General features: G+C 42.3%; 1 protein-coding gene across 4 annotated transcripts in view; it reads left to right on the forward strand.

Annotated features, from left to right (window-relative positions):
• Nucleotides 1-26883, forward strand: part of DOCK1 (dedicator of cytokinesis 1) — a 332168-nt gene that overhangs the window by 154090 nt on the left and 151195 nt on the right. For all 4 annotated transcript variants that reach the window (XM_051801050.1, XM_051801051.1, XM_051801054.1 and 1 more), the window contains one exon: nt 4011-4105. In XM_051801050.1, coding sequence (XP_051657010.1) covers nt 4011-4105 — 95 coding nt within the window. The remainder of the gene's footprint in view (nt 1-4010; nt 4106-26883) is intronic.

A 26883-nucleotide genomic window follows, 5' to 3' on the forward strand; every position in this document is an offset into this window, starting at 1 on the left:
TGTTTTAGCAGGTTTTCAAATCTAAACTTGGTCAGTTGCTGCAACAGTTTATATCTTTAATTAAATGTACCTTTTAAATGTTTTAATATTGCTGTGTAAATGATAATGTGTGCTAATGGAAACTAAAGTATGTAGTAAGTTGATAAAATATTAAATGAGTAATATGATAAGAGTAGAAAATGCTACCTTAAACTGGCTTTAAGTATAATAAAAGAAGATGTGCAGGTATAATGGCAGAACATTGGTAATGCTGTAAAAAAAGGAAACTTCAGTGAGTAAACTGAATTTTCTTTCCTTTTTTTAAAGCACAAATAAAACTGATTGAATCATCAGTGAGAGCAAAAAGATGATACAACCCAGTTTCTGTGTTGAAGAGAAAAGCTGACACAACCTTTTCAGTGAGAGCCAACCCCAGGAATTTCTGTTCTCAGAAGTATTTCCTCATAGATGAGATTTCACTGTTAGTGTGAAAGCCACCTCTTGGTCACTGGTTTCTGTTTCCCCATCAGAGTTGAAGCTCTGTCACCTCCTTTACTGTTCTCAGTCCATGTTCCTCTCTTGGACCTCCTGTTTTCTTCTCTCCTCAGTGGTGGGATGTTGCTGAACTGGACTGGATGGTTTGGATGGGAAAAACACCTTTCCCTGCCTCTTCATTTGACATTTCTTGGGCTTTCCATTTCTTTAATCCAGCAGTTTTTTGTGAGCTACTGTCATTTGACTCACCCATTAGAGTTTAAATCCATAAGGCTTTTCATTTAGTCCCAGCATCCCTGGACATGGAGGTGATAATTGCACCTCCTATTCCAGAGTATTCAGTTGAATCACAAAGCAGTGATTTAGGACTGAAATTAGATTAAGCCAAACAGAAATTAATAGGTTTTTCTTGAAAAAAATGACAAGAAAAGTGAAACTGTGGTTGCTTCTTTGCCATGGGAGACCCTTAAATCTTTCTGTGCTCTTGCTTAACCAGGAGATGGAACTGCTGGAGAAAACTTTATGGGCTGTGTGATGGTGGTGTCAGGTTTAGATTATTATAATGGTCATATTTGGCCTCAAGAGCCTTCTAAAGTGTGAGGCAGAATGCAATAAAACCAGTTTTTTATTCCTCTGCGGAATATAGTGTTTAGATTTATTAAGATATGTCCGTTCAAAGAGGAATTTCCAACTTTAAGGTCCCTTCCAACCCAAACTGGGCTGTAATTCTGTGATTCTGTGAAATCCAAACCTCTGATTCTGTTGTCATCCTGAGAGGAAACGTCAGCCAAGATCAGTGAGGTTATTTCTGGGACTAATTGATTTCTCTCCCCTTCTTACTTGATAAAAATCATTTTTATTTGAGACATATGTGGTATTAGTTGACAAAAAAAGTATGTTGATGTTTTGCCACGTGGAATATCTCAGGCTGAGCTTACTCAGTGGATGGGAATTGGGAAGGGTTCTTACCTATTCTGGATTAAGCTTCCTTGGGATATTAAATATGATTTGTATTTGTAGTTGGAGAGAGACCAGGAGTTGCAGCCCTTGCTCCTTTAATACAGGCTTTTATAATTTTTTTATGTTCAGAAGAATTTGTTCTGCTTCCAGATATACTGAAAAAAGTAGATTCTACAGCAACCCAGCATGCCCTGGGAGTTTCCCTCTCCACTCCCACCCCCCAGAAAAGCCCTGGGTTTTGCTAATAACATGAGGTTAATTCATCCAAGCCATTTGCTTTCCTATAAGAAAGATAAAATGGCAAAGAGAGCAATGTTCTACATAAACCACAGGTGAGCATGAGGAGCTTTGTATTTGATCAATAATTAGCTCAGTTGTTAGAGAGCATTATTTAAAGTACCTGAGTGAACATGGGGTTATTAAAATGTAAATATCAGTAGATTAAAATGTAGAGCTGAATCAGCAAACTAGGTCAGATCAGACGTGGCAGAACCTCCAGGGTCAGGAACGAGCCCCAATCATCAACAGTGTAATTCCTCCACCAAAGTACATGAAAAGTGAGCAGTAAAATCTGCAGTTGGATCTCTTACATGAAGGCAGATTTTACTGAGCTCCTGGAGAGCATCTGGCCTGAGTTTGGCTTTATACAGTGGTGACACCTCTTGGATCACGAGCAGTTCCAAAACATCATGATGTGGCTTAGTGGGCACATTGGTGTTTGGTCAAAGGTTGGACCTGATGATCTTGGGGGTCTTTCCCAAGCTTAATGATTCTTTGATTTTATGATTAATTGGGTAGCAGGAGCTGGGATGCAGAACATCCCAAAGCGGCCCTCGTACCGTGCATGTGGCAGAGCCCAGGACCCTGAAAGTTTGTGTTGCTTCATGAAAGAAGAGATGGAGAGAGAATGTTTGGGAGGAATGGAGTGACAGGACAAGGGGAATGGCCTTAAACTGAAATAGAGTAGGTTTAGTTTGGATATTGGGAAGAAATTCCTCCCTGTGAGGGTGGGGAGGCCCTGGCACAGGTTGCCCAGAGGAGCTGTGGCTGCCCCATCCCTGGAAGTGTCCAAGGCCAGGTTGGAAGGTGCTTGGAGCAACCTGGGCTAGTGGAAGGTGTCCCTGCCCATGGCGGGGGGGGGGAACCAGATGGTCTTTAAGGTCCCTTCCAACCCAGCCATTCTATGATTCAGTGATTTGTGATCCCAGTGTTGTGTCCTCAGGATCTCTGCAGCTCCCTGAATCCCTCTGACTGGGGATCTCTGAGCCAGGAAAGGCATTTTAAGAGAACAGCGAATCCGGAGATAAAATGTGACGAAGATACCATCTCTCACACATGGAGAAAGACTGATGAGAGCAGCAACTTCAGATTTGTTTCTCACTGAAAAGGTTACAGAAAAAGCAGTCTTAGTTAAAAGTCCAGTGAATGTAACATTTTGGGGTTTTTTTTGTAGGCATTTGACATTTTAAAGATAGACGAGATAAATACCATTGCTGAGAAACTGAATCAAAGGGAAAATATTCTAACCTTGGAATAAAAGTTCATTTTTATCTCTGTGTGAAGTGGATCAAGGACTTTCTGCATTAAGTTCTTTTTTCCCCTTTATCTCTCTCCCAGCATTTGATATTGCTCCAATTGTCAGATAGCAATTACAGATTCCCAAATTGTAGGAGATGATTTACATTGTAAAGTACATGAGGTTTCTGGTCCAAAGAAGTGTTTGTTTATAGCTGTGTAGGAATAAATTGCTTTATGCTGCTAAATTAACTTTTGTTCTGGGACAGGTTGTCACTTGCAGAAGGAATTACTGTTGCTGCCTTTAGGGAGAGTCTCTCCCAGTTTTGGGATGACCAAACCATTGCTGTGCTCTACCCCATGTCAGGGTGATGGGCACCACCACACCTAAGGATCCCATTTTGAGCTAGAAGATGTATTTATTTTAATAAATAAATAATCTTGATTTCAGGACAATATTCATAAAGGGAGGGAAAAGTCATCAACTGACTCCAGGGAGTATTTTCAGCGTAATGATAAGATTTTAATGAATATTTAGCTTTTTTTTCCCTTCTCTTTCCATGTCCCAGTGTGCTTTTAACAGCTTTCTAAGAGACCCCAGGCATGTGTCACAACATGTGTGTCACAATACAGGCTGCCCACAAAGGGACTGTGAGACTTCATAGTATAGAAAATAATTATTCTATATCAAAAATATAAAAATATAATGTGTGTATATGTATATATAGATCTATATAAAATTATTTTTTCCCAGATGTTACTCCCTTTGGGATAACTGGTGAAACAGTGGTAGGTCCTGAATCATCTCATGGGCTGTTACAATGTGGGATTAAAGTTGTTATAACTTCTGACAAGTTTAACTGGAATTATTGTAGGATTTATGGACATGATGTATAAATATACTTTAGTAGGATTTAGGTGTGTTTTATATGAATAATGGCTTTTTTATGGAGCAGAACCTGAGGACACCTTTGGAGTGTGGTCATTAATAACTGCCACCATCCCGTGGATTTCTGTGATCCAGCAGAACAGCCTTCTCCAAATATTTTCTCTCCTTTTAGGATTTTCTGATGGAAACATTCATCATGTTCAAGAATCTCATCGGGAAGAATGTCTATCCCTTCGACTGGGTGATAATGAACATGATGCAGAATAAGTGAGTACGGAGGGAAAGGCTCCCTGGATTTCTGGGCTGGTTGGGTTTGTGTTGGAGCCGAAACCACAGGGTTGCTTGGAAACAGTAAAACACAAAGCTGCAGCCAGCCTGGGCTGGGCTTTTCTCCTTCTCTGATGCAAAGAATTATTTAAGAACTGGCTTTGGAGGTGGCTGAACAGTGTTTTAGTGACCTGGTTTAGGGGTCCCCAAATTAAGGGTGGCATCAGCCTGAGATCCCAGATTTTGGAGCCAACAGCAGGTGCAGTAAGGTTCTATACATACCTTATAACAATTAAATTTAGTCTTCTCAGGATAAATGATATGTTTTCTACGTGACCTCAAAACTAGTTACTGTATGGAGTTGTATGCTCAGGAATATTTTCAGTGGTTTTAACAAAAAAAGGCATTTTAAACCCAGATTCCACCATCACAGTAGTGCAGAGAAAGGCTACAAATGTTTCTAATGCTTGGTTTTTTTCCTCAATAATTGCAGCTGTGTCATTATTTAGCATGCCTTTGTGCAGTGTTTTATGCTGGTGACGTTTTATTAAGTGTGTCAAATGCTTTTATGTGTACTGAGATGAAAGTATAAGGCAAAAACATTATATTTACTAGTTGCCTGGAGAAATCTCGGCTGCGTTCACTGGTAGCGACCACAGCTATAAAGTTGTCAGCGTTTACTTCTATAAAATCCTGAACCACAGTTGTAAAAATGCGCCATAACTTTAATCTTGGTTTCTGAGGTCTCCTTAACCGCCTCCTAAAATTCATTCTGAATAAATACGAGGCAGGAGATTGAGCCATATTTTGGGGTCGTCTCGCTGGTTTGGGATTCTCCCTCGTGTGTGGCCACAGCTTGGGAAGCGCCTGGTGTTTGAAGTCGGGAGCCCTTGGAGAGCAGCTCATGAGGAACATCTAAAGCCCCTTGGGTTTCTTTGTTTTTTAGTAATTTCCAAAGTGATTTTGCTTCTCCAGCTGTCTCAGGAGCCTTGTTGCAGGTGCTTGGGAAACCCTCACAGTGTGTGTTACCTGTGTCCTTTGGAACAGGAGAACTCCTCTGGGCTCGGGGGGATTCTGTAGGAGATTGAAATAGGGTTGGGAAGATCTGTGTTTTGACTCTCTTAATACCTTGACTGGCATAAATAAGCAGACATGTGGCAATTATAGCGGTATGAACAATATTGCATAGAGGATTCCTTAAATTAGCCAGCTCTGGGGTCCCTAGTACAGGAAAGATGTGGAGCTGCTGGAGAGAGTCCAGAGGAGGCCACGGAGATGCTCCAAGGGCTGGAGTCCCTCTGCTCTCAAGCCAGGCTGGGGGGGTTCACCTGGAGGGCAGAGAAAGCCCCAGGGAGACCTGAGAGCCCCTTCCAGTGCCTAAAGGGGCTCCAAGAGATTGGAGAGGGACTTGGGAAAAGGGCCTGGAATGACAGGACGAGAGGGAATGGCTTCCCACTGCCAGAGGGCAGGGGGAGATGGGATATTGGGAAGGAATTGTTGAGTGTGAGGGTGGGGAGGCCCTGGCACAGGTTGCCCAGAGAAGCTGTGGCTGCCCCTGGATCCCTGGAAGTGTCCAAGGCCAGGTTGGACGGGGCTTGGAGCAACCTGGGCTAGTGGAAGGTGTCCCTGCCCATGGCAGGGGGTGGGACTGGTTGAGCTTTAAGGTCTCTTCCAGCCCAAACCACTCTGTGATTGCATTATCTTCACACTATTGCCAGATGACCTCCCAGTGTTCCTTTGGGTGGGGATTTGACATTGATTTTTATTTTAAACTGTAAAATTACAGTCATACAAATGAAAGAGCAAAGGGGCAAAAAGAGCCTCTCCCTCACCGTCGGTTTTTCCTTGAAGCACAAAGGGCACCTTTCCCCAGGCAGTTCCTCGCTCTGAAAATTTGGAGCAGTACAAAGTGTGGTGCAGAGATCCACAGTCAGGGCTGGGGCTTGGACTTTTGATCCTTAAAAATAGGCTTCTCTTTTTCCCACACTGAACATCAAGTCCTGAAGAAGCAGAGATGGGATGTGTTGTTAAGATCTTAGATTCTTCCTGACTAACCTCAGTGCCCGTAGAATATCTAAGTAGTATTTAAAGTTAAAAACTTTCTCAAGTCTCTGTGTTGCTGATGAATATCTGCAGAAGTGCTGAAGGGAGTTGTTCATCCCTAATTCCCTCGTTCATTTTCATTGCACCAGCTCGGTTGGAAATGCTCCTGAATTGATTTCCGTGCTTTTCATTTTTCCTGTTGAAGTTAATGTGGTTTCCAAAACCAGAAAGCTGCTCTGTAAAATACCTCTCTTTGTCCATCTGCTCTGTTTCTTTTCACCCCTATAAACTTTTATTGAAGAAAAGGAGACAAAATTTAAGAACAAATTCTGCCTTTTAAAGCCGCAACATCTTCCCAATAGAAATAACTTGGAATGTGCAGTTTTGGGTCGTTCTTGGAATTATGTCCTGCAGGTCGACTATTTCTGTGCCATGAGCCAAAGAAAGTGAGCTAAATTTTAACTATATCCACAATTTCATTGATGTCACTGCATGGAATTTATCTATTAGTGTGAAACCACAGGAAAAAAATAAAAATAGCTGGAAGAGAGCCCCCTCTTAGAGAGATCAGGCTCTTGGGAGGTATCTCCTCACCTTCGTGGCAGAGAGAGCTCAGGCAGCTCCTCTCCATGCAGTGGTTTCCTTCCAGATTAAAATACAGTGGATTAAGCAGTGGATTCAAATATTCTGGCTGAGATGAAGTTGTAGCTATGGGGAAGAGGGGAAATGGAGAAATGTGTGAGAACAACTGGAATACAGGGAATATTTGCAAATATAGGTTTAGTTGAAAATTTAGTATTACAATTTTTTGAACTTCACTAGTGGGATAAACATATATATAAATACGTATATTATATATTTCATCCTGGAATGGACACAAAAAATTCTCATATCCAGTGAAGTAATTGTTCCTTTTTTGGTAAAATATTTACTGATTATTCTCTAATTTAATTTAACCAACGTTTATCACTTTAGCAAAGCAATTCATTGATTAAGAGTCCAAGGTTTTGGTGTCACCAATCTGGAGGCAGATTCTTCATTCCAGGCTTTTCCTGCAGGAGAACACACCCGAGGAGTTTTAAATGTAAAAGGAGTTAAGGCAAAAGGCAGAGACTTTGTATTGTTTACCTTTCCCCCTTCTAAATCATGTTTCTGAAATGTTTTAGGAATTGTTTTTAACTTTTGTCAGAAGCTGACAAGCCCAACTTAGGTTCCTCCTAAACACATAACTCACAACATGAAAGCAATTCCTCTCTACGCTTTCGTAAATGAAAATAATTTAGTCTTTGGTCTTACTTTTGGCATTTGAGACAATCAGTTCCTTTGGTAGACCTTATGATATATTAATTTGTAGCTACCACTTTCATCTGCAGCTGTTCCACTGGAAGCTGAGTTGCCTATGAAAAAGGAATTTGATGTTTTCTGTTCTATTTTTTGTTTCTAATGTCCACATTTACATAAAATACCTGTTTGTTTTGCCTTTTGAAGTCGGAGAAAAAGGGATGAGATACTTCTCAGTGAAAATGAGGTTTCTTGTGCCTACTAATTTTTCTTCCAGAGGAAATATATCTGGCCCTGGGGAGGGAATGTAGTGGGTGTTCCCTGCTTCCCACCAGTGCAATTTTGGCTTTGCAGGGGGCTGGAGGTTTGTTTCCTCCTGGAAACTTGGTTGTTGTGTTTTAGTCCCAGATGGCAACTAAAATACCAATAACCAGTCACTCCTTACCCCCAGCAGGAGAAGGGGAAGAGAATTGAAAGGTTAAAAGTGAGAAGGTTTGAGATAAGAGCACAGAACCCTAAAGTGGTTTGGGTTGGAAGGGACCTTAAAGCTCATCCAGTTCCACCCCGTGCCATGAGCAGGGGCACCTCCCACTAGCCCAGGTTGCTTCAAGCTCCATCCAACCTGGCCTTGGACACTTCCAGGGATCCAGGGGCAGCCACAGCTTCTCTGGGCAACCTGTACCAGGGCCTCACCACCCTCACAGCCAACAATTCTTACCCAATATCCCATCTAACCCTGCCCTCTGGCAGTGGGAAGCCATTCACTCTCCTCCCTCCATTTATTAGTTGAAATAAAATGCCATAATGTATAATAGTAATCACAGTAACAACGAATGTAATTTAAATGAAAACAGCAAAGAGAAAAGCAAATGAAAACAGTTGCTCATCACCAACTGACTGATTCCCAGCCAGGCCTTGAGCAGCCACCCCCTCCAACGTCCCACCCAATTCCATGTACTGAGTATGATTCCACATGATCAGTTGGGATCAGCTGTCCTGGCTGTGTCCCTTCCCAACCCCTTGTGCACCCCCAGCCTCTCCCTGGTGGACTGAGGAGAAGAAAAGGCCTTGTCTCTGTGCAAGCCCTGCTCAGCCATAACAGAAACATCCCTGTGTTGTCCACCCTGTTCCCTGCACAAATCCAAACCACAGCTCCACACCACCTACTGGGAAGACAATTAACTCTACCCCAGCCAGAAACTTCATGAATTTTCTGTGTGAAAACCAAAAAACATCTTGCAAAGAGGAGGATGCAGGATGAGGGAGAGAACGCCGGATAAACATGTACCTTTTTACTGTTCCGGAGTGTTTATTTTTGGAGCTTCCAGGGAAATGTGGGCTGTTCTGCTCCCTGGTTGTCATAGCAGTACCTGTCAGATCTATCCTGTGCTCTCAGAATTAACTCCAGTGATGGCTGTGACCATCCATCAATAGTGGGCAAACACTGACGTGCTGCAGCAACTGGGGCAAGTTTTGCGTAACTCGGAGCCTTAAAATCTAGTCCAGGCTTCAGCAGCCTGGGAGTTATTCTTGCTGACAAGTAACCCAAAGCCAAAATAAAATTGGGGTTTAGATTATGGAAATTTGGTTTAATTGCAATATTCTGCTGGGTTTTATACAGGCTTATTGAAAAAGAAACAAAACCAAACCCACTGATGGTTTTAATAAATGTATGAAAATGGGCTCTTTGCACTTACATAATTGACCAGTCAAGTTGCATTCATCAAATAAGTGCAAGTGCAGAAGTCCTTGTTTAAAAATCCATCCCAAGCTCCTGATGGATGAGGTGTAGTTTTCATAACAGGGAAAAAGAGACCAGGAAGATGATAAAGATTCTGGATTGAAAACTGCAGGGAAAGCAGGGACACACAGAGTGCCACGGTTTATTGAGTAATGTTAAATGTGTGGGGATGGGGTGGAAGAAGCAGAAAAAAATCTTTTAAATAATTGTTTTGTTTTCCAAACCACTGCATGGGTTCAAGCCTGTGTTAATTCCATGTTCAAAGATATTATTAATGGCTTCAATTTGCTCCAGGAGAGGTCTAGGTTGGATATTAGGGAATATTTCTTCATGGAAAGGGTGGAACAGGCTGTCCAGGGCAGTGGTGGAGTCACCATTCCTGGAAGTGCTCCAAAAACATGTGGATGTGGCACTTGAGGACATGGTTTAATGATGAACACAGTGGGTTGATGGTTGGACTTGATGATCTTGGAGATCTTTTCCAACTTTAACAACTCTATTCCATGATTAGTAGATATGACTTGAAAGTCTGAACTTATATCTGGGGCACTGATCTTTAAAATATTTCCTCAATTTATGTTTTTTATGGAATGTGGTCACTGCTTTACATTTCTAAATTGAAATAGGAACAAAGAAAGTGTTTGAAATGCAGTTATAGTTTAGGAGGACAAAGGAATTATTGTTTCAAGAAGAGTCTGAACAGTATGAAAAGTAGAAGGAGTAGAAGGAATTGGTATTACTTTTCCTGACTATTAATGCATTTCCTACAGGACTGTGCTTAGAAAGTTTAAGAGTCCAGACATGCAGCTTGAACAGCAAAATAATTTTAGTCCAGGCTGGAATGCAACAAGACTTTGAATGGGAGCAATTTTCTTTTCCCTTAGTGCTGAATATTTCTCTGTATAGAAAAAACTCCCCCTATTTACCATGTATAGATTGAGGATAACAATTTTCAAAGCATGGAACTTCCTTAGGAACCAGCTTTTAGAATTAACTCCTGTTTCTCAAAGTTTGCTTTTCACCTGTAAATAAAAGACACAAATGCACATTGATAAAACCATATAAAATTTCTGTATGTGGAGGGTTGTTTTTTTTTGCTGTCCATAAAACCTGGTTGCATAATGTACTGACCTTTTCAAGACAGACCTTGCAGGATTTTTGCTTTAGCATTGTACCTGTCAAATTAACTGGACCTGGGAGTAAAATGAATGTACTTGACTGTGTTTAAAATAACAGGGGGATTTTTCTTACTCAAAAGGCCTCGATTCCTTGAAGGAATATTCTTCTTTCCCCTTGATGGTTTCCATAGCAGGAGGAAGGGAAGCATCCTCTGCAGCAGATTGATTTATCCCATCCCAGAGAATTAGAAATGTTTTGCCTGGCATAGGTGTGGTTGTTACTATATATTGATAACATACATCAGTGTTGTGGTTGTGAGAATTGATGAACATCTGGGGGGTTGGCAGCTCATTGGATTTAATGATCTGGTTTTCTCCTTTATTTCTGTAATCTGTGATAACTTTTGCTGGAGAAGTCATGGCCTTAAGCTGAAGGAGGACAGGGTTAGATGGGATATTGGGAAGGAATTCTTCCCTGTGAGGGTGGTGAGGCCCTGGCACAGGTTGCCCAGAGAAGCTGTGGCTACCCCTGGATCCCTGGAAGTGTCCAAGGCCAGGTTGGACAGGGCTTGGAGCAACCTGGGCTAGTGGAAGTTGTCCCTGCCCATGGCAGGGGAGTGGGATGAGATGATTTTTAAGATCTTTTCCAACCCAAACCATTTTAGAGTTCTAAGCTGAGTAGCAGCCAGTGAAGCTGCCCACACTGGGGATGTGCCTGTGAGATGTCACAGTCCCTCCCAGCCCCCCCAAAACATCTGCTGCTTCTCTGAGCACTCCTCTCATCTTCTGTGTCATGGTTAATCCCTTCTGGGGTCTAGAATTGAAATAACCATTTCCAGTGCTAAAATAGTTGCCATGTTGATGGTAATTATATCACCTTCATTAGGGGTTTCATGGGTTTGCAGACATGCTGGGTTTTGGGCAGATGTCCTGCAGCAGGGTGGGCTTGGGCTGGTGACTGTATCAAACACCCTCTGTGACACTGCTTGTTCTGGATTTTATTGTCCTGCTTCCCTTGCCAAACCTATTTTTCTGTCCCTAAAGCAGGGATGGGCTTTGCTGTCCTCCTGAGGATGTAGATCTTGGTGCCAGGGCAGCTCCATGAAACCAGGTGAAGGCTGTTGCAGGTGTATTTCATCCTAAGCACAAAGGGAGAAGGTGCATTTAGTCTTGCTTCAAAAATACCACCTTCATTGGTCAGGACCAGTTAACATCTTCTCAGAATATTCCTGATATACTCCCTAACACCTCAGCCTTTGATTTGCCACAAGAAAATTACAGTGACTTGAAAGGGATTGTGTGTTAGGGAACACCTCTTCCTGCACCAGAAAGAAACACAAAGGGATAAATAAAACAAGCCCAGGTGCTGCTGTTCTTGAGTTCAAGGGGGAAAAAAGTGAACTTGGAGGTTTTTTGAGATTTTTTTTCTTTTATTTTGGCACCTTGCCAAGTTTTAAGTAGCAAGGCAGTCCTACGGGTTAGGCATGGTAATATTCCTGGTCATGGTTGTCCTCCTTGCAGTGGTGGTAAATTTATCCCTTCAAGACCTTTTGAATGCTACATGTGCCTTAGAAACCTTGAGAGCTTAGAGAAATATATGGATTTATCACAGAACCATGGAATTGTTAAGGTTGAAAAAGACCTCTAAGATCACTGAGTCCAACATCAACCCAGCACCACCACCATGTTCACCACGAAACCATGTCCTCAAGTGCCACATCCATGTGGTTTTTGAACACTTCCAGGGATGGTGACTCCACCACTGCCCTGGGCAGCTGTGCCAGGGATTGACAACCCTTCCCATGAAGAAATTTTTCCTAATATTCAGTCCCCTGGCACAACTTGTTCCCTGTCATCCTGTCACTGTCATTTAGGATACTGGGTCCAGGGGACATCCCATGTTACTGCTGCAGGTTTTCCATACAGGATTAGTCACTGCTACCAGTGACTCCTCCTACCAAACTCCAGTTTGTCCTGCTGGTCTTCCTTGGTGTATTTCACCAGCTCTTAAATATCTGTTGCAAACATTTAATGAGCAGTTGAGAGGTCTGTCATTTCCCAAAGTGGCTCAGAAATGGGATAATTTTAGAGAAAAATAGGGCACAGGAGCTGCACAGAGTGAAAGAGGCAGCTTGGATCAACTGGTACAATAAGATAATATTGAAAATGGCTTTTTCTTCTTCTGTTTCTGGAACCATCTTCCACAGGATGCTGTGAATGTCTGGTTTCTTTTGTTTTTAACAATACACTTACAAAGCCAACTCATTATTTTGGATCCTTGCCCTATTTTTTCCCAACTTGTATATGTTGAGCGTTAAGAGCTCCTGGGTTTAATACATTGTTTGGAAAGAAAGCTGTAAGAGGTTATTAGACTGTGTGTCATGGTAATTGTCTGTTGAGAGTCTAATTGAGAGCTGAAGCAGCATTGCCAAATTAATTTCAAATGGAACAGAATGATTCTGATATTATTTTCCCTTCTGGAATCTAAACCTGGGTTGACATCAAGGTACTTTGGGATGACTGTACTCATGAGCATCATACCAGCTAATATATTTATCAGTTCGAGTTTTATGCTATTTTTTGGTTGTCAAATGATGCAGTTCAAGAAGAATTCAGTATATTCTGCACTAAATGATGGATAATAAGATGTCGTTACATATTTTTGTTTGTCTGGTTTGTGCTCTAATTATTTCAGGAGTAGCAGAAACCCTTGGCAGATTACATTTCCTCAGATAAATTCTTTAGCATAAGAGTTCCTATAATTTAAAATTTTCTTAAAATTTTGTGATTACAGCTGAAAGAACCATAATTTTAAATTTTAAATTTGATTTTATAATTCTAATATTTTTTTTTGCTATTGCTGTCTGAAGCCACCCCAAAGACCCTGGTATGTAGATACTCAGAGTTTCCTGGTGTGTGCATACTCCAAGTTTAACTCTCTGTAAGATGAGATCCTGAATGTTTGAATTCCCATTATTGTCCCAGTGTGGGTGTTTGGGATGAAGCTGCATCTGAGTATTTGCTTTCTCATTTCCTGGAGCCTTTGGGACCACATTCCTTCCAGCTTTATTCTGCTTTGCCTGGCTCTTTTCATTAAGTTTTGGTGCCAGATCACTCTCTCCCTGCAGCACCACATTTCTTGGGACCACCTGGATTTGCTCTCTAGGAACCCACAGGGAAAAATTATCAGTTGTAAATGTGACAAATAAACAAGACTGAGAAAATGATGATGGTGAGAATCCAAAGAACATCCTGGTGGCACTTGGGGACATGGTTTAGTGCTGGGTTAACAGTTGGCCTTGGCCTTAGAGGGGTTTTCCAACCTAAACAATTCCATGATTCTGTGGCTGTGGGGAAGAACAACGTTGGCACCTAAACCCACCTGGATGTGCTCTTCCAGTATTACTGGGAATTCTGGTGCCCTGACAGCCTGTGCCCCATCCACTCTGCTCATTTAAACACCCCCATGAGGGATGTCCACGTCACACTTCCAAATATGAAACTGCTGCTCCTTTTTAGCACAGAATGTGTGTCGAGAACACAAATGTGTGAATCCCCATTTCTTATAAAAGCAACGGCATGAAGTAGGTAATTAAATCAAGCTGAAGGTGTTAAATCCCAAAGCATGTGAGCAGGACTCCATTTTTACCAACAGTAAAAGTTAAAGTCATGTGATGTCTATTTTTAATGTCTGTTTTTACCAGGGAAGGTGTAGCAATTTTCACTTAAAATCGTTATTTTTCCACGTCAGTCTCAGTTAAGTTAATGCTATTGCACGTTTAAAAATACCTGGTGAGTGAAATATGTGCTGCTTTTTCACACTTGAGTTTTATTAATCTTTTCCTCCTCCAGTATTGTAAAAAGCCCCTCAATATTTCAGTCTTTAGAAGGAACAAAAAATGGTTGTTTGGATATTATAAATGGAATTTCAGGCTTAAGTGCTTTTCTTGGCTGTTCCTCTGTAATGCAGATTTCTGTAGTTACCTTTGGACTGTAAATTTTATGGTTCTGATCATCAATTAGTGACTTCATTATTTTCAGCACTCAGAGGTAGGAGAGAAAATGGCCCTTTGGCTGATCAGTCATATTTTTAAAAGAATTTTATTTATTTTTCCAGTAAAATAGTTTGCTCTGCACTGTAATTCTTCTGTTTTCTTTAAATAAGTATTAGAACAACAGAAATTCATGCCTCTTTTCTTCTTCCAAAGAAACAAGGGAGAATCCAAGCCCTCTGCTCTGGAGCCAGGCTGGGAGAGCTGAGGGGGTTCACCTGGAGAAGAAAAGGCTCCAGGGAGACCTCAGAGCCCTTCCAGTGCATAAAGAGACTCCAGGAGAGCTGGAGAGGGACTTTGGAGAAGGGATGGAGGGACAGGACAAGGGGGAATGGCTTCCCACTGCCAGAGGGCAGAGTTAGATGGGATATTGGGAAGGAATTGTTGGCTGTGAGGGTGGTGAGGCCCTGGCACAGGCTGCCCAGAGAAGCTGTGGCTGCCCCATCCCTGGAAGTGTCCAAGGCCAGGTTGGATGAGGCTTGGAGCAACCTGGGCTAGTGGAATGAGATGAGCTTTAATGTCCCTTCCAACCCAAACCATTCTAGGATTATTCTTGGAGAAGGCTGTAACACTGCAAAGGAAAATAGAGTTGAATCCATGCTCCTCTCCTTGTGTATCAGCAAACAGTGCAGGAAATACTGAAGTGTGTTGATTCCTCTTGATTTACTTTCCCTGGTCAGATCAGTGTCTGTAACATTCCCAGGTTATTCCTTCTGACTGCCTTTCATCAATCACCTTTTGATACAGGAGTAAAAAAATATTGGGAAATAATAAAAGCTCCAATATTGTCCCTTGTGCTGTACCAATCTCAAGAGCCATCAGGGAAGAAATGGAAGAAGGACTTTTATCATTGCGGGTATGAGAACTCAGGAGGCTTTAAACCTGAGGGATGAGGGACAGAAAAATTTATCAGGCTCCTGGAGAAGTTTAACCTTCACATGCTGAAGCAGTGAAGGTGGCTGGGTAGCTCTAGATGTAAAGAACACATCAGGTTATCAGACTTAAGAATTATTAAAGGTTGTTCATGGTTTTTTCCTCTTTTTTTTTTTGCCTGGGAGATGCTTTTAGGACTGATAAGTGTATACAGAACTCTGTCCTTTTACTCTCTGCCCTTTCAAAAATCTCGTCTGCTTTATTTTGCCAGCATTTGGTGAAAAATGACAACTGGGTAACACCTAAAGAAACTTCCCAGAGCCTTCTGGGCTGAGCTGGTTTTTATTTTGGGAACACCAGTTCCCATTTAAGTGTGGTGAGGTGAGCAAGCTTCCCTCAAAGTGGAAGGAGTGATATTTTGAGCCACTTTCCTTTGGCCTGGACAAGCCCAAGGACAGGGAAGGGTGGAGCTGTGATGCTGGGTTGCTGTGTGCTGAGAAAGTCTTTTGTCACCTCAGGGGGGACCTTCTCCCTCTCTGCAGCTCCCTGACAGAAGGAGGGACCCAGAGGGGAGGGGAAAGTCAGGCTCTGCTCCCAGGGAACAAGGGACAGGATGAGGGGAAACAGCCTCAAGCTGAGCCAGTGATGTTTAAATTGGAAATAAGGAACAATTTTTTCACGGAAAGGGCTGTCCAGCCCTGGCACAGCTGCCCAGGGCAGAGGTGGAGTCCCCATCCCTGGAGGGATTTAAAAGCCATGTGGATGTGGCACTTGGGGACGTGGGTTAGTGATGGCCTTGGCAGTGCTGGAGGAATGGTTGGACTTGGTGGTCTTAGAGGGTGGTCTTAGAGGGCTTTTCCATCCTTAATCATTCTGTGATTCCATGATTTCCAGTGAACATGGCAGGAGGAGCAGCTTCACTAAACAGAGATTTTGTACCTATTAGAAAATAGTACTTTATTTTTAATATACTGATTTTTAATAAATCACAAGTATAGTGACCAGCACAGTTATGAATTTACTACAATTTTGATAAAATACACCTAAAGCCCTGTTCGTTTTTATCTTGCCAGCACATCCCTTTTCTGGGTTTCCATCCTTTTCAATGACTGACAATTATGCAGCACTTTGGCTTTCGAGAGCAGTAGGCTCGATGCATGAAAAGCCAGTGAGGCCTTTTCTGGGGTTATTAAGTTTTAGGATCAGAAATATTTCATGAACAGATTCTAGAAAACAAGCTTTTACAGTTGAAGTATGAGAAAGCACAGCCAGTATAGTAAAAAGTGGAGTTTTTTTTTAAAAAAGGAAAGAAATTATTCATGCTCTGATGTAACAAATTGTGCACTTTGATTATAGGACAGGAAGAGTTTAAAGTATATTTAGAGAGAAAAGAGGTGCCAGATCATTGGCCATCACCAGTATGAGGGTTTATATCACTGACTATGAGGTCTGAAAATCACCTTCTCTCTCCCTCAATGGCATTGCAGGCAGAGGTTGAGCTAAGCCATTCCTGATGGATGTTTCTCCTTTTCCATCCTACGGATTAGTATTCCAGCTGAGCAGGCAGTAAAACAGATATATTGGTAGATCTTGGGATGAACAGATTGAAGTGAGAAGTTAAATTCATTATTTTTGAGCATTAACCAAAGTGGGAGCACCCTTAATATACAGGTAATGGATACATATAATCATTGGTGGTAGAAAATATCCATCCTGGGGCACCTGCTGTGCAAATCCTGCTCTGAGTGGCTGATGTTTAAACTTCCAAGGTGTTTTTCATTTGGGATCTTCAAAACAATAATATGAAAGATATGAAAAGCAAATGTTTTCCTTCTTTAAATTCCTTGTATATAAACATTCAGCAAATGCCTGTTGAGCTGGGAAGGGTTTTTATTTTTACTGACAGTGTATTCAGGGATGTGTTTGTATTTGCTCTGCCAGGGGCAGGAGCTTTGCTCTCCCAGCTTTTCCGGATGTTTGTCCTGCCTGTATGGGAAAGGCTTCCCCTTTTTCTGTTAAAACCAGCACCAGTCTCCCTTCAAACCTTTTCTGTGCTCCCAACCTTGCATCCAGAGCCCACTCCTGCTGTGGGAAGGACTGAGCTCTGCAAATGCCTTTGCTGTTCCTCCTCTGACCTTTCCCACCCCCGCTTGACTGTTTAGCTTTCCTAAGCCTTGCCTAAGCCCTCGCCTTGAGATTTGGGAGAGCATCAGCCTGGCCTTTGTGGGAGTTGTTTGCTGCTTGCCAGAGACTTCAGTAAAATACAAAAAAATTAAATAAATATATGGCTGCTCCAGAAGGTGGGAAAACTGTCATTTTTCAGGTCAACGTGATTATGAAAAGTCTCTCTCTCTGCAAGTGGCTACAGAGAGAGCTGAAATGGAGCATCTGCTCCCTGATCCCATCTCTGTCTGTGCTGGGACAACTGCTGCAGTTGAGTTCAGAGCTCCCAGGTGACAGACACACCTCCCTGTGACACACAGAGCTCCTCTGGTGCAGCAGCGTCCCCTGATCCCATTTGTTCATTTTCTGACAGTTTAATTGCCTTTGGCAGCCTTTGTGCTGGCTCAGGTGTCACCTGTCTGTCTGCAGCTGGTACAGAGCCAGCACTAAAGCCCTGCCTGGTGCAGGGGCTGTGTCTCCTGTGCCACAGCCAATTCCTGGCGTGGGGATCGCTCCAGATCCAGACCGAGGGGAGAGGGACCCTTCATCAGGAACTGGAGTTGATAGGCCAAGGAGTAATGGGCACACGTTGGAAGAGGGGAGATTTAGGTCAGGTATTACAAAGAGATTTTTCACTGTGAGCGTGGTGAGACCTTGGGACTGGTTGCCCAGGGAGGCTGTGGATGGCCCAGCCCTGGTGGTGTTGAAATCAGGTTGGATAAGGCCTTGAGCAACCTGGACTGTGGAAGGTGTCCCTGCCCATGGCAGGGGTTTGGGTTCTACATTAACAGAAAACTTAAGGAATCACCTTTTGACATTTCTTAATGCTGGGATTTTCCTTCTGAGAGCTCAGGTGTTCAGTGATCCCTGGGTTTGTTCCTCTCTGTGTTTGATGAGATGGATTTAGTTTGTTTGCCTGTAGCTGGCCCAGTCATGCCTGAGGTATGCAAGGTGTAACAGGAGTACTCAAAAAAAGGATGTAGGAGAAGATAATTGATGATTTTCTGTCACTTCACCGATAAAGATATCCAAGCAGAAACATTTCTGGGATGAATTTCAGCTGCGTGTTCCCGTCAGTGAGTTTTTAAAGGAGGTGTGAAACTCCCATGTATTTGTGAGGATCCACTCTCCCTCCCACATTGTTGTCTCATGTTCTTCCTGCTGGACTGTTTTGCCAGCCAGAAACCAGGTTTCATTTTTAAAAATCAGAGTATAATTACCCGCTGTCAAAGTCAAACATGTTTTTTGTTAAGTTCTTCTCGAACACGGAATAACTTTTTGTTTGTCAAACTATTTTTGACAACATCCTTCTTCCACAACCACTTCAGTCGTGTTTCTCAAGGAAAAGTTTTCTTAAGGAAAAATATTTCCATATTTGAGATATGAATCATAGTTATTACCTGATATTTGGTGTCATATAGAGATTTACTTTCTTCTTTTGATACAGCCCCAAGCACTTTTTAGGCTTACAGTTATGCATTGAGCACTTGCCACTGTTTTGTATCCTAAAAAATGCTACTTCTTAGCCAGAGTTTTTCCTGATCTACATAAACCTGTAGTTTTCAGTGGTTTTGACAGCATCTAAAGGTTTTATTGGGTTTTTTAAAGAATTATTCTTCATCGTTTCCCATTTGTCGAAGTGTTTTTATGGCAGCAATGCCAAGAAGCAGGCGTGCTTTTCCAGGTGAATACTGATGGAGGGGTGTAGAGAGGGATCATTGCATTGTCATTCCTTGCCAAATTCATTGCTGGAGTACCTTGGTGTAGCAAGGAAATGATACAAATGTGTGCTGAGTTTGGCTTTCCTTCGAATGACACTTCTGTGTGTGCAGCCAAACCTCCAAAGCTCATTTTTCACCCTCACCATGTTCTAATGCTGCTGAGGGAGGGGGTGGGGGGCTTGATGCTCCTTGAAGAACGTGTTCTCAGCTTTATGATCTGGAATCATGTCATGAAATCATACAATCCCAGGTTGTAAGGGGGCCTCAAGGATCTTCTGGTCCAACCTTTGTTGGCAAAAGCACAGCAGATCTCTAAGGAAGGGAGTTTGGTTCTCATTGAAGAACACGTTCTCAACCTTTCTGTAATTTCTCTTGATGTCTGAGGACTCTCATTCTGCAGGGAGTTATAGAATCCTGGAATGGTTTGGGTTGGAAGGGACCCTCAACCCTGTCCAGTCCCACCCCCTGCACGGGCAGGGACACCTTCCACTAGCCCAGGTTGCTCCAAGCCCAGTCCAACCTGGCCTTGGACACTTCCAGGGATGGGGCAGCCACAGCTTCTCTGGGAAATCCATTCTAGGGCTTCACCATCCTCCCAGGGAACAATTTCTTCCTAATATTCAAACTAAATCTGCTCTTCTTCAGTTTGTACCCATTACTCCTTGTCCTGTCACTTCACTTTCTGATGAACAGTCCATCTTCATCTTCCCTGTAGGCCCCTTCAGACACTGGAAGGTGCTCTGAGGTCTCCGCACAACCTTCTGTTGTCCAGGCTGTAACAGCCCCAACTTTCCCAGCCTGTTTCCCAGTCCCCTTATTAACTTCATGGCCTCCTCTGGACTTGCTCCAACAGTTCCATGTCCTTCTTACGTTGGGAACACCAGACCTGTACTCAGTAGTCCAGATGGGAATCCATTTCTTCATTTCTCCTCTTTTAATTTACTATTTTCTGGTCTAGTCTAATGTTTTCCAAACGGAAAAAAATCCACCACTCTGGTAAACTCTTGTCTCTTGATTGCAGAAGGTAAAAATCTCTCATTTGGTGCTGAAAACACAGTTTATAATGAACATGAATCACAAACAAGTATTAAATGTAAAAGCCAAGGGACTTGTGAATGGTCACCAACCAGTAAAGGGCGATGCAGGTTTTTTAAATTCTCTGTATTTCTGAAGGGCCATTGCACCCTTTGATGTGTGTTGTGGGTGATCTATGGCATCACCCAGTGCTTGTCAAATACCACTCAGAGCAGGCATTTGGCTTAGTTAAAACATCCTGATGTTTTTACAGCTTCCTATATTTTAGATTCTGCCAAGAAAACTGACAAGGAGAAATGAGGAATTTATGAGGAAATAGTGAAAAATTTATGGTGACTTCAGAGATTTATTCATCCAGCACATAAAGTGTGGTTTAACTTCTGACATCGGAGCTGCTAATGGGCAGTTTGAATATAGACTAAAACTGTTGACTGGTTTGTATAAATATGCAGATTGCACACTGGATTCCATCCTGTGCTGGGCTTTGTATTTCACAGAATCATGGAGTGATTTGGGTTGGAAAGAACCTTAAAGACCATCCAGTCCCACCCCCTACCATGGGCAGGGACACCTTCCACTAGCCCAGGTTGCTCCAAGCCCTGTCCAACCCAGCCTTGGACACTTCCAGGGATCCAGGGGCAGCCACAGCTTCTCTGGGCAACCTGTGCCAGGGCCTCCCTACCCTCACAGGAAAGGATTTATTCCCAATATCCAGTATAAATCTACCTTCCTTCAGCTTAAAGCCATTCCCCCTTGTCGTATCAATGCACCAGCTGATGGACTTCTAACTTAGAAGAGTTTGTTTCATTGTTAGTCAGGATTTCAAACTTATTGTTTGTCTTAGAAAAAAGTCATGGAATAAAACCCTTTAGGAGAAAACTGGAGTATTGCCAATAACAAACTTAGACTAAATCCTTCAATATTAGATCTTTAAAAGAACCCTGAAACCTCAACTCAGCACTCACATGCATCTCTGAAAAAAAAAGAAGAAAAAAGCAGGGTTGTTTTAGATATTTATTTTTTAAGCTTTGCTGGGCACTTTCTGGATATTATCTTCACAAAGCAGAACTCGGTGTGTGGACATATGAGTCCACAGGGAAAATAATAGCATTTTCCTCAGCCTCATTTCAGTTTGACTGTTGCATTAATTTCCTTTATAACTTCTGACATCTGTAGTAAGAATTGCTAATTTGTTTGGGCTGAGAGTTAGCAGGAAAAAATGACTCCACTGAAGCCAATGTGCAAAAACACTGTTGCATTCAGCATTTTTTCCATGGTTCCCCTGACGTGACCAACTCCTCCATTTTTTGTGCTTAACCTGGATTTGATTGAAACTTGTAAACTTTGCCCGTACATGGAGTTTGGTATCAGAGCTTGCTGTTCTCTCTGCTGTAAAATATCTAATCCCTTTTACTTACATGTTTCTCTTAAAGCTGTTCTCTTGTTCTGACATGGAAATCCTCCCTGTGATGGATGAAATCCAGCAGTTGCCTTGATCTAATGTGGAGACTGGGATGGGTTTGTTGGAGCTGATAAATAGGGAGGGTTTGGATTAAGACACCTGCAGTGGGTTTTGGGCAGAGGTGTGGGTGTGGGGTGAGCAGTAGGGCTCCAAGACTGGGTGATTTTGGAAATTAATCCCCAGATCTAGAAAAACTCTTTCCAATCTGTCAGACAGAGCAGTGTCTCACAGAAAGCCCGTGGCGTGAGATAGCAACCAACCACAATTATCCTGACATAGCCAGCTTGGGATGAGACAAAATTTACTGGTACACACAGGTTTTCCGAGCTTTTCAGTTAATTCAGTTGAAAATCTGGAAGGGCTGAGTTGTGTTTTGTGGATAGGAGTGTTAGATGGCAAATAAATGCTGTCAAAATGTCGTGGGAGCCAGTGGGAGGTTCTTCCGAAGTAGAAGGGATTCACTGGGTTAAGGAATAGGATGGGACAAGGGGGAATGGCCTTAAGGTATAGGAGGGTAGGTTTAGGTTGGATATTGGGAAGAAATCCCTCCCTGTGAGGGTGGGGAGGCCCTGGCACAGGTTGCCCAGAGAAGCTGTGGCTGCCCCATCCCTGGAAGTGTCCAAGGCCAGGTTGGACAGGGCTTGGAGCAACCTGGGCTAGTGGAAGGTGTCCCTGCCCATGGCAGGGGGTGGAACAAGATGATCTTTAATGTCCCTCCCAATCCAAACCATTCTGTGATTCTAAGGAAGAGCAGAAGGTCCTGTTCTCTCCGTCTGAATTGTGGGAGATGTCCATGCAGCTGTAAACATGGCAGCTGTGCATCCATGGCATGGTCAGAAGGGATGAATGCCAGAGAATCATAGAAACATATTTCCAATTTAGGTTGGAGAAGCCCTTTCAGTCCATCAGGTCCAACCATTCCCCAGCACTGCCAGGCCACAGTAACCCATGTCCCCAGGTGCCACATCCACATGGCTTCTAAATCCCTGCAGGGATGGGGACTCCACCACTGCCCTGGGCAACTGTGCCAGGACTGGACAGCCCTTTCCATATAGAAATTTTCCCTAATATCCAACCTGAACATCCCCTGGCACAACTTTGAGGCTGTTTCCTCTTGTCCTATCCGTGGTCTGAAAGTGTTCCCACCAAATCGTTTCCAGCTGTGTTATTAAATGAAATCACAGTGGTGCTGAACCATCTTGCTTTAGGGTTTTGGGTTTTTGTTGCCTCCTCCCCAGTGCTCTTTATTAATAAATGAATTCTCTCCATGCAGTGAAAAAACCTGTTTGGGATGTAAGTACTGTAATGCATCTTACAGAGCCAGTGCTGGATTTGGGAATGCTGCAGGATCTGTCAGGAGCTTTAGGCTGCAAAGGCGCAATCCTGAAAAGCCTTTTCTAAAATCAAAAAGGGAGATTTACGTGGTTGGTTTCTTTATGCTTGGAGAGAAAATCACCATGTAAAGGTTTTAACTTGTCTTACTTTCTAGTTCTGTATCACTAAATTTGATACATCAATTAGAAAATTCAATATAAAGGATGAACTAAAGATGCACCAACAGTAGAAGGGGTTTTCTGGTGCTGGTCAGTGTGAAGTTTGTCCATTGGAACACTGTAATAACAATTTAAATGTCTTATTGATTTGATCGTTGTATGGGTCTGAATTTCCCTACACAAATTCTCCTTCAAATTTCACTGGGTAAAAACTGACCTCTTTATTGCCTTTTTTTTTTTGATGTTTTTCCCCCTCTGGATATTGATTAATTGCTTTGATTTATGTATTTATTTACTCTTAGAGTGCTGCATTTTGGCTGTTGAGTGCATGAGCAAACAGCTCATGATACAAACATTGAATCATGGAATGGTTTGGGCTGGAAAGACCTTAAAGATGATCTCATTCCTCCCCCTGCCATGGGCAAGGACACCTTCCATAGACCAGGTTGCTCCAAGCCCCATCCAACAATGATTCTAAACTTTTATTACCTTTTACAACATTTTATTTTTCCTTTTTTTTTCAGTTGTAAAATGCACAGGAAAAATAAATACCTACTATTAAATCTTGCTCAGCCCTTTTTCCCCTTCATACTAAAATGTTCTTAGATTATTCTATATGTCTTGGTTACACATACTTAAATTTCCAACCTAAATTTATAAGGTATTCTTATCCTACTGTGTAAGTCTCCTCATCTGCAAATAATAGGATAATTAAAAATTCATGTTTATGAAAATGACTTTTTTTGGTGGTATATTTTCCAAGTCACTTGACAGCAGTGGCTCTTGGGCTCCAGGTGTACGTTGTGTCCTTGAGCTCTCCTCGCCTGCAATAAGCAATTACTGTGACCATTGTCAGCTTACAAAACACTTCCCTTAAACAATTCCTTCTTTCCCTGACTCATAAATTCCCTGGCTCTGGGAGTGCTGTCTGGGTGGGGGGAATGCTGAGGATGCTGAGCTGGGGAAACTGGGTGTGGAGTCACCCAAAGTACAGCTCATCAATCCAAGGCACGAATACCTGGCGTGGGCTTTGATTATTTATATCTTAGTCAAGACAGGTCAGAGATTAAAATGAAGAAGGAAATTAAAGCCCAGGTTTTGAAAAGAGCAAATGTAAGTTGGGCGCAATGTCTGACTCCACATGTCGTTGGAGGGGTGAAAAATGTGGTTTTTCTTTGCTCTGTGGTAGACAGCAAAGGTTGGGATGGGATGGGATGGGATGGGATGGGATGGGATGGGATGGGATGGGATGGGATGGGATGGGATGGGATGGGATGGGATGGGTCTTGCTGTGACACCCACAGAATCATGGAATGGTTTGGGTTGGAAGGGACATTAAAGCCCATCTCATTCCATCCCCTGTCATGGGCAGGGACACCTTCCATTAGCCCAGGTTGCTCCAAGCCCCGTCCAGCCTGGCCTTGGACACTTCCAGGGATGGGGCAGCCACAGCTTCTCTGGGCAACCTGTGCCAGGGCCTCACCACCCTCACAGGGAAGGATTCCTTCTCACCACTCCTTGGATTCTCATTCCTTGGCACTGACCCTCATACCCTGAACATTGTGAGCCAGAGTGAATTTTTTGCACTAAATGTTTATCTTATTTTAATTCACAAATACAGAAGTAGGATGGTCTAAGTGAATAATTTCATGGTTTGGCTGTTTTTTTTCTCTTTTATCAGTAACAGTTAAAATACTTCTCTTTTTTTTTTCCTAATGGAATTTCAGTGGGTTATGTTGATGTGAAAGAGCTTTAAAAAGTAGCACTAAGTTCCTCTGAAGAAGTTTAGAAAAAAACAAACAAGCAACAACTTGCTTATCTCTGCAAAGATTTATGTCTTTTTGTACTTGAACTCATATTCAGGAGTTTTGCTTGAGGATGGCCCACGGAATCCAACAGAACTGCAGGAAAACTAATCAAGGAAGCATATTCTGCCATGCAAATTCAGTGGGTTAAGAAGGACATGATTTGTGAAGGTTTTGAATTTTAACCCATTTTTTTTGAGTTCCTCAGTTCGTTTTGGAGTCTGAATTATAGCAAAGATAAGAAAAGGGACAGATTTAATGTCAAAATTCAGGTATTTCAGAACACCAGCTCAGGGAATTTATACTGCAGGTGTCAGGAGGGATGGCAGCAGTAAAGTCAAGAAAGCAGCTTCCATTTTAAATGGGATGCTGCTCATTTCTGGATGTGCTGAAGGCTCTGATAGACACAGGCTTCACAAAAAATGGGCATAAATTGTACAGACAGATGTTGCCTTTGGGCCCATGGGCTGCTGGGAGGAGATGTACTCTGGCAGATGTTGAATAAAGGGTTTGTAGCCTGCTTTGAGGACCCCCCAGGAGAATCAGAGGGGTTTTATTAATAGGTTTGTAATTGCTTCCCATCCTTGAGCACACAGGAGAGCAGTGGGAATGTGGTCATGCACCAGTGTCTCTGATGAGGTGTTGTGTCGTCAGATTGGCTGCTGCTAAATTGGGTGGTCTCAGAAAATGATGGGAAAATAAACACCAGGACAATATTTCCTGGCTTTATTGAGGCTCAGGGGGGACTTTCTCACTCTCTACAACTCCCTGACAGGAGGGGGGAACTGAGGGGGAGTCAGGCTCTGCTCCCGGGAAACAAGGGACAAGATGAGAGGAAACAGCCTCAAGTTGTGCCAGGGGAGGTTTAGATTGGATGTTGGGGAGAATTCCTTCATGAAAAAGGCTTGTCCAACATTGGAACAGGCTACCCAGGACAGTGGTGGAGTCCCCATCCCTGGAAGTGCTCAAAAAACATGTGGATGTGGCACTTGAGGACGTGGTTAGTGGTGAACTGGTTGACACTTGGATTTGATGATCTTAAAGGTCTTTTCCAACCTTAACAAATTCCATGGTTCTCTGATTAGTAAGGATTCAGTTTGGATTATTTTAATTTACCTTAAAATTTTACTTTCCTTCAGTCTTTGAGCTGATTCCCAAGACTGGGAGGGATCCACGGTGTCAACTCCAACCTATTGTTTTTCTGAATCTCTTGCCAATATAAGGTGCAAGAAAATCAATTCCTTCCTTATCAGGAAACCAGTATGTGGTTTTCCATTTTCTATAAACATTAGTCATAAATGTGCTAATGACCTTTTTTTAAAAAGCATTTTATTATGATACCTAGTTTGGCATAGTAAAGGATTTATTTTTTATGTGCTGCTTGAAGTTACATATAAATTCAATCTTCCATTCACAGTCCACTTACTTAACTGAGTACTTAATTTAAAGATACTTTTGGCTTGAATTCAGTTAACTTAAAATTGTTTTTGAGATAATTGCAGCACAAATATCAATGACAAACCGGCCTAGTTTGATCTCATGTGCAAGAATATATATATATATATATAAAATGTTGGGTTTACATTTTAATCTGATAAAACATACACTGGATTTGTTACTCAAACAACTGGGCATTGTGGGTAAATTAAACTTACCCAACTTGTTCAGTTCTTTCTTTGCTGAAGGGCCTTTGTCAAAGATGCTTTGTTTGCCATAAAGAGAGATTCACAGTGACAGTTTTATATAACAACAATAATATTAATTTGAATTATTTTTGTAAGAATCTCAGAGCATCTGGGGGAGATCATCTGCATTATGTTGACCTTACAGATGTTCAAGTTGATTCATAGAGGAATGAAGTAATTTGCCTGTGCCCATGCAGGGAACAACCAGCAGTGAAGAATAGAATTCAGATCATAGATTATTTTCACATGAATGTTCTGCTCCATTTTAATAACCAGTGCATTTTCTCTATGAATATTAACCCATGT

The sequence above is a fragment of the Manacus candei genome, unplaced genomic scaffold (assembly GCF_025592945.1).
Source record: "Manacus candei isolate 608988 ecotype Guabito, Panama unplaced genomic scaffold, ASM2559294v1 h1tg000050l, whole genome shotgun sequence".
Taxonomy (NCBI): Eukaryota; Metazoa; Chordata; class Aves; order Passeriformes; family Pipridae; genus Manacus; species Manacus candei.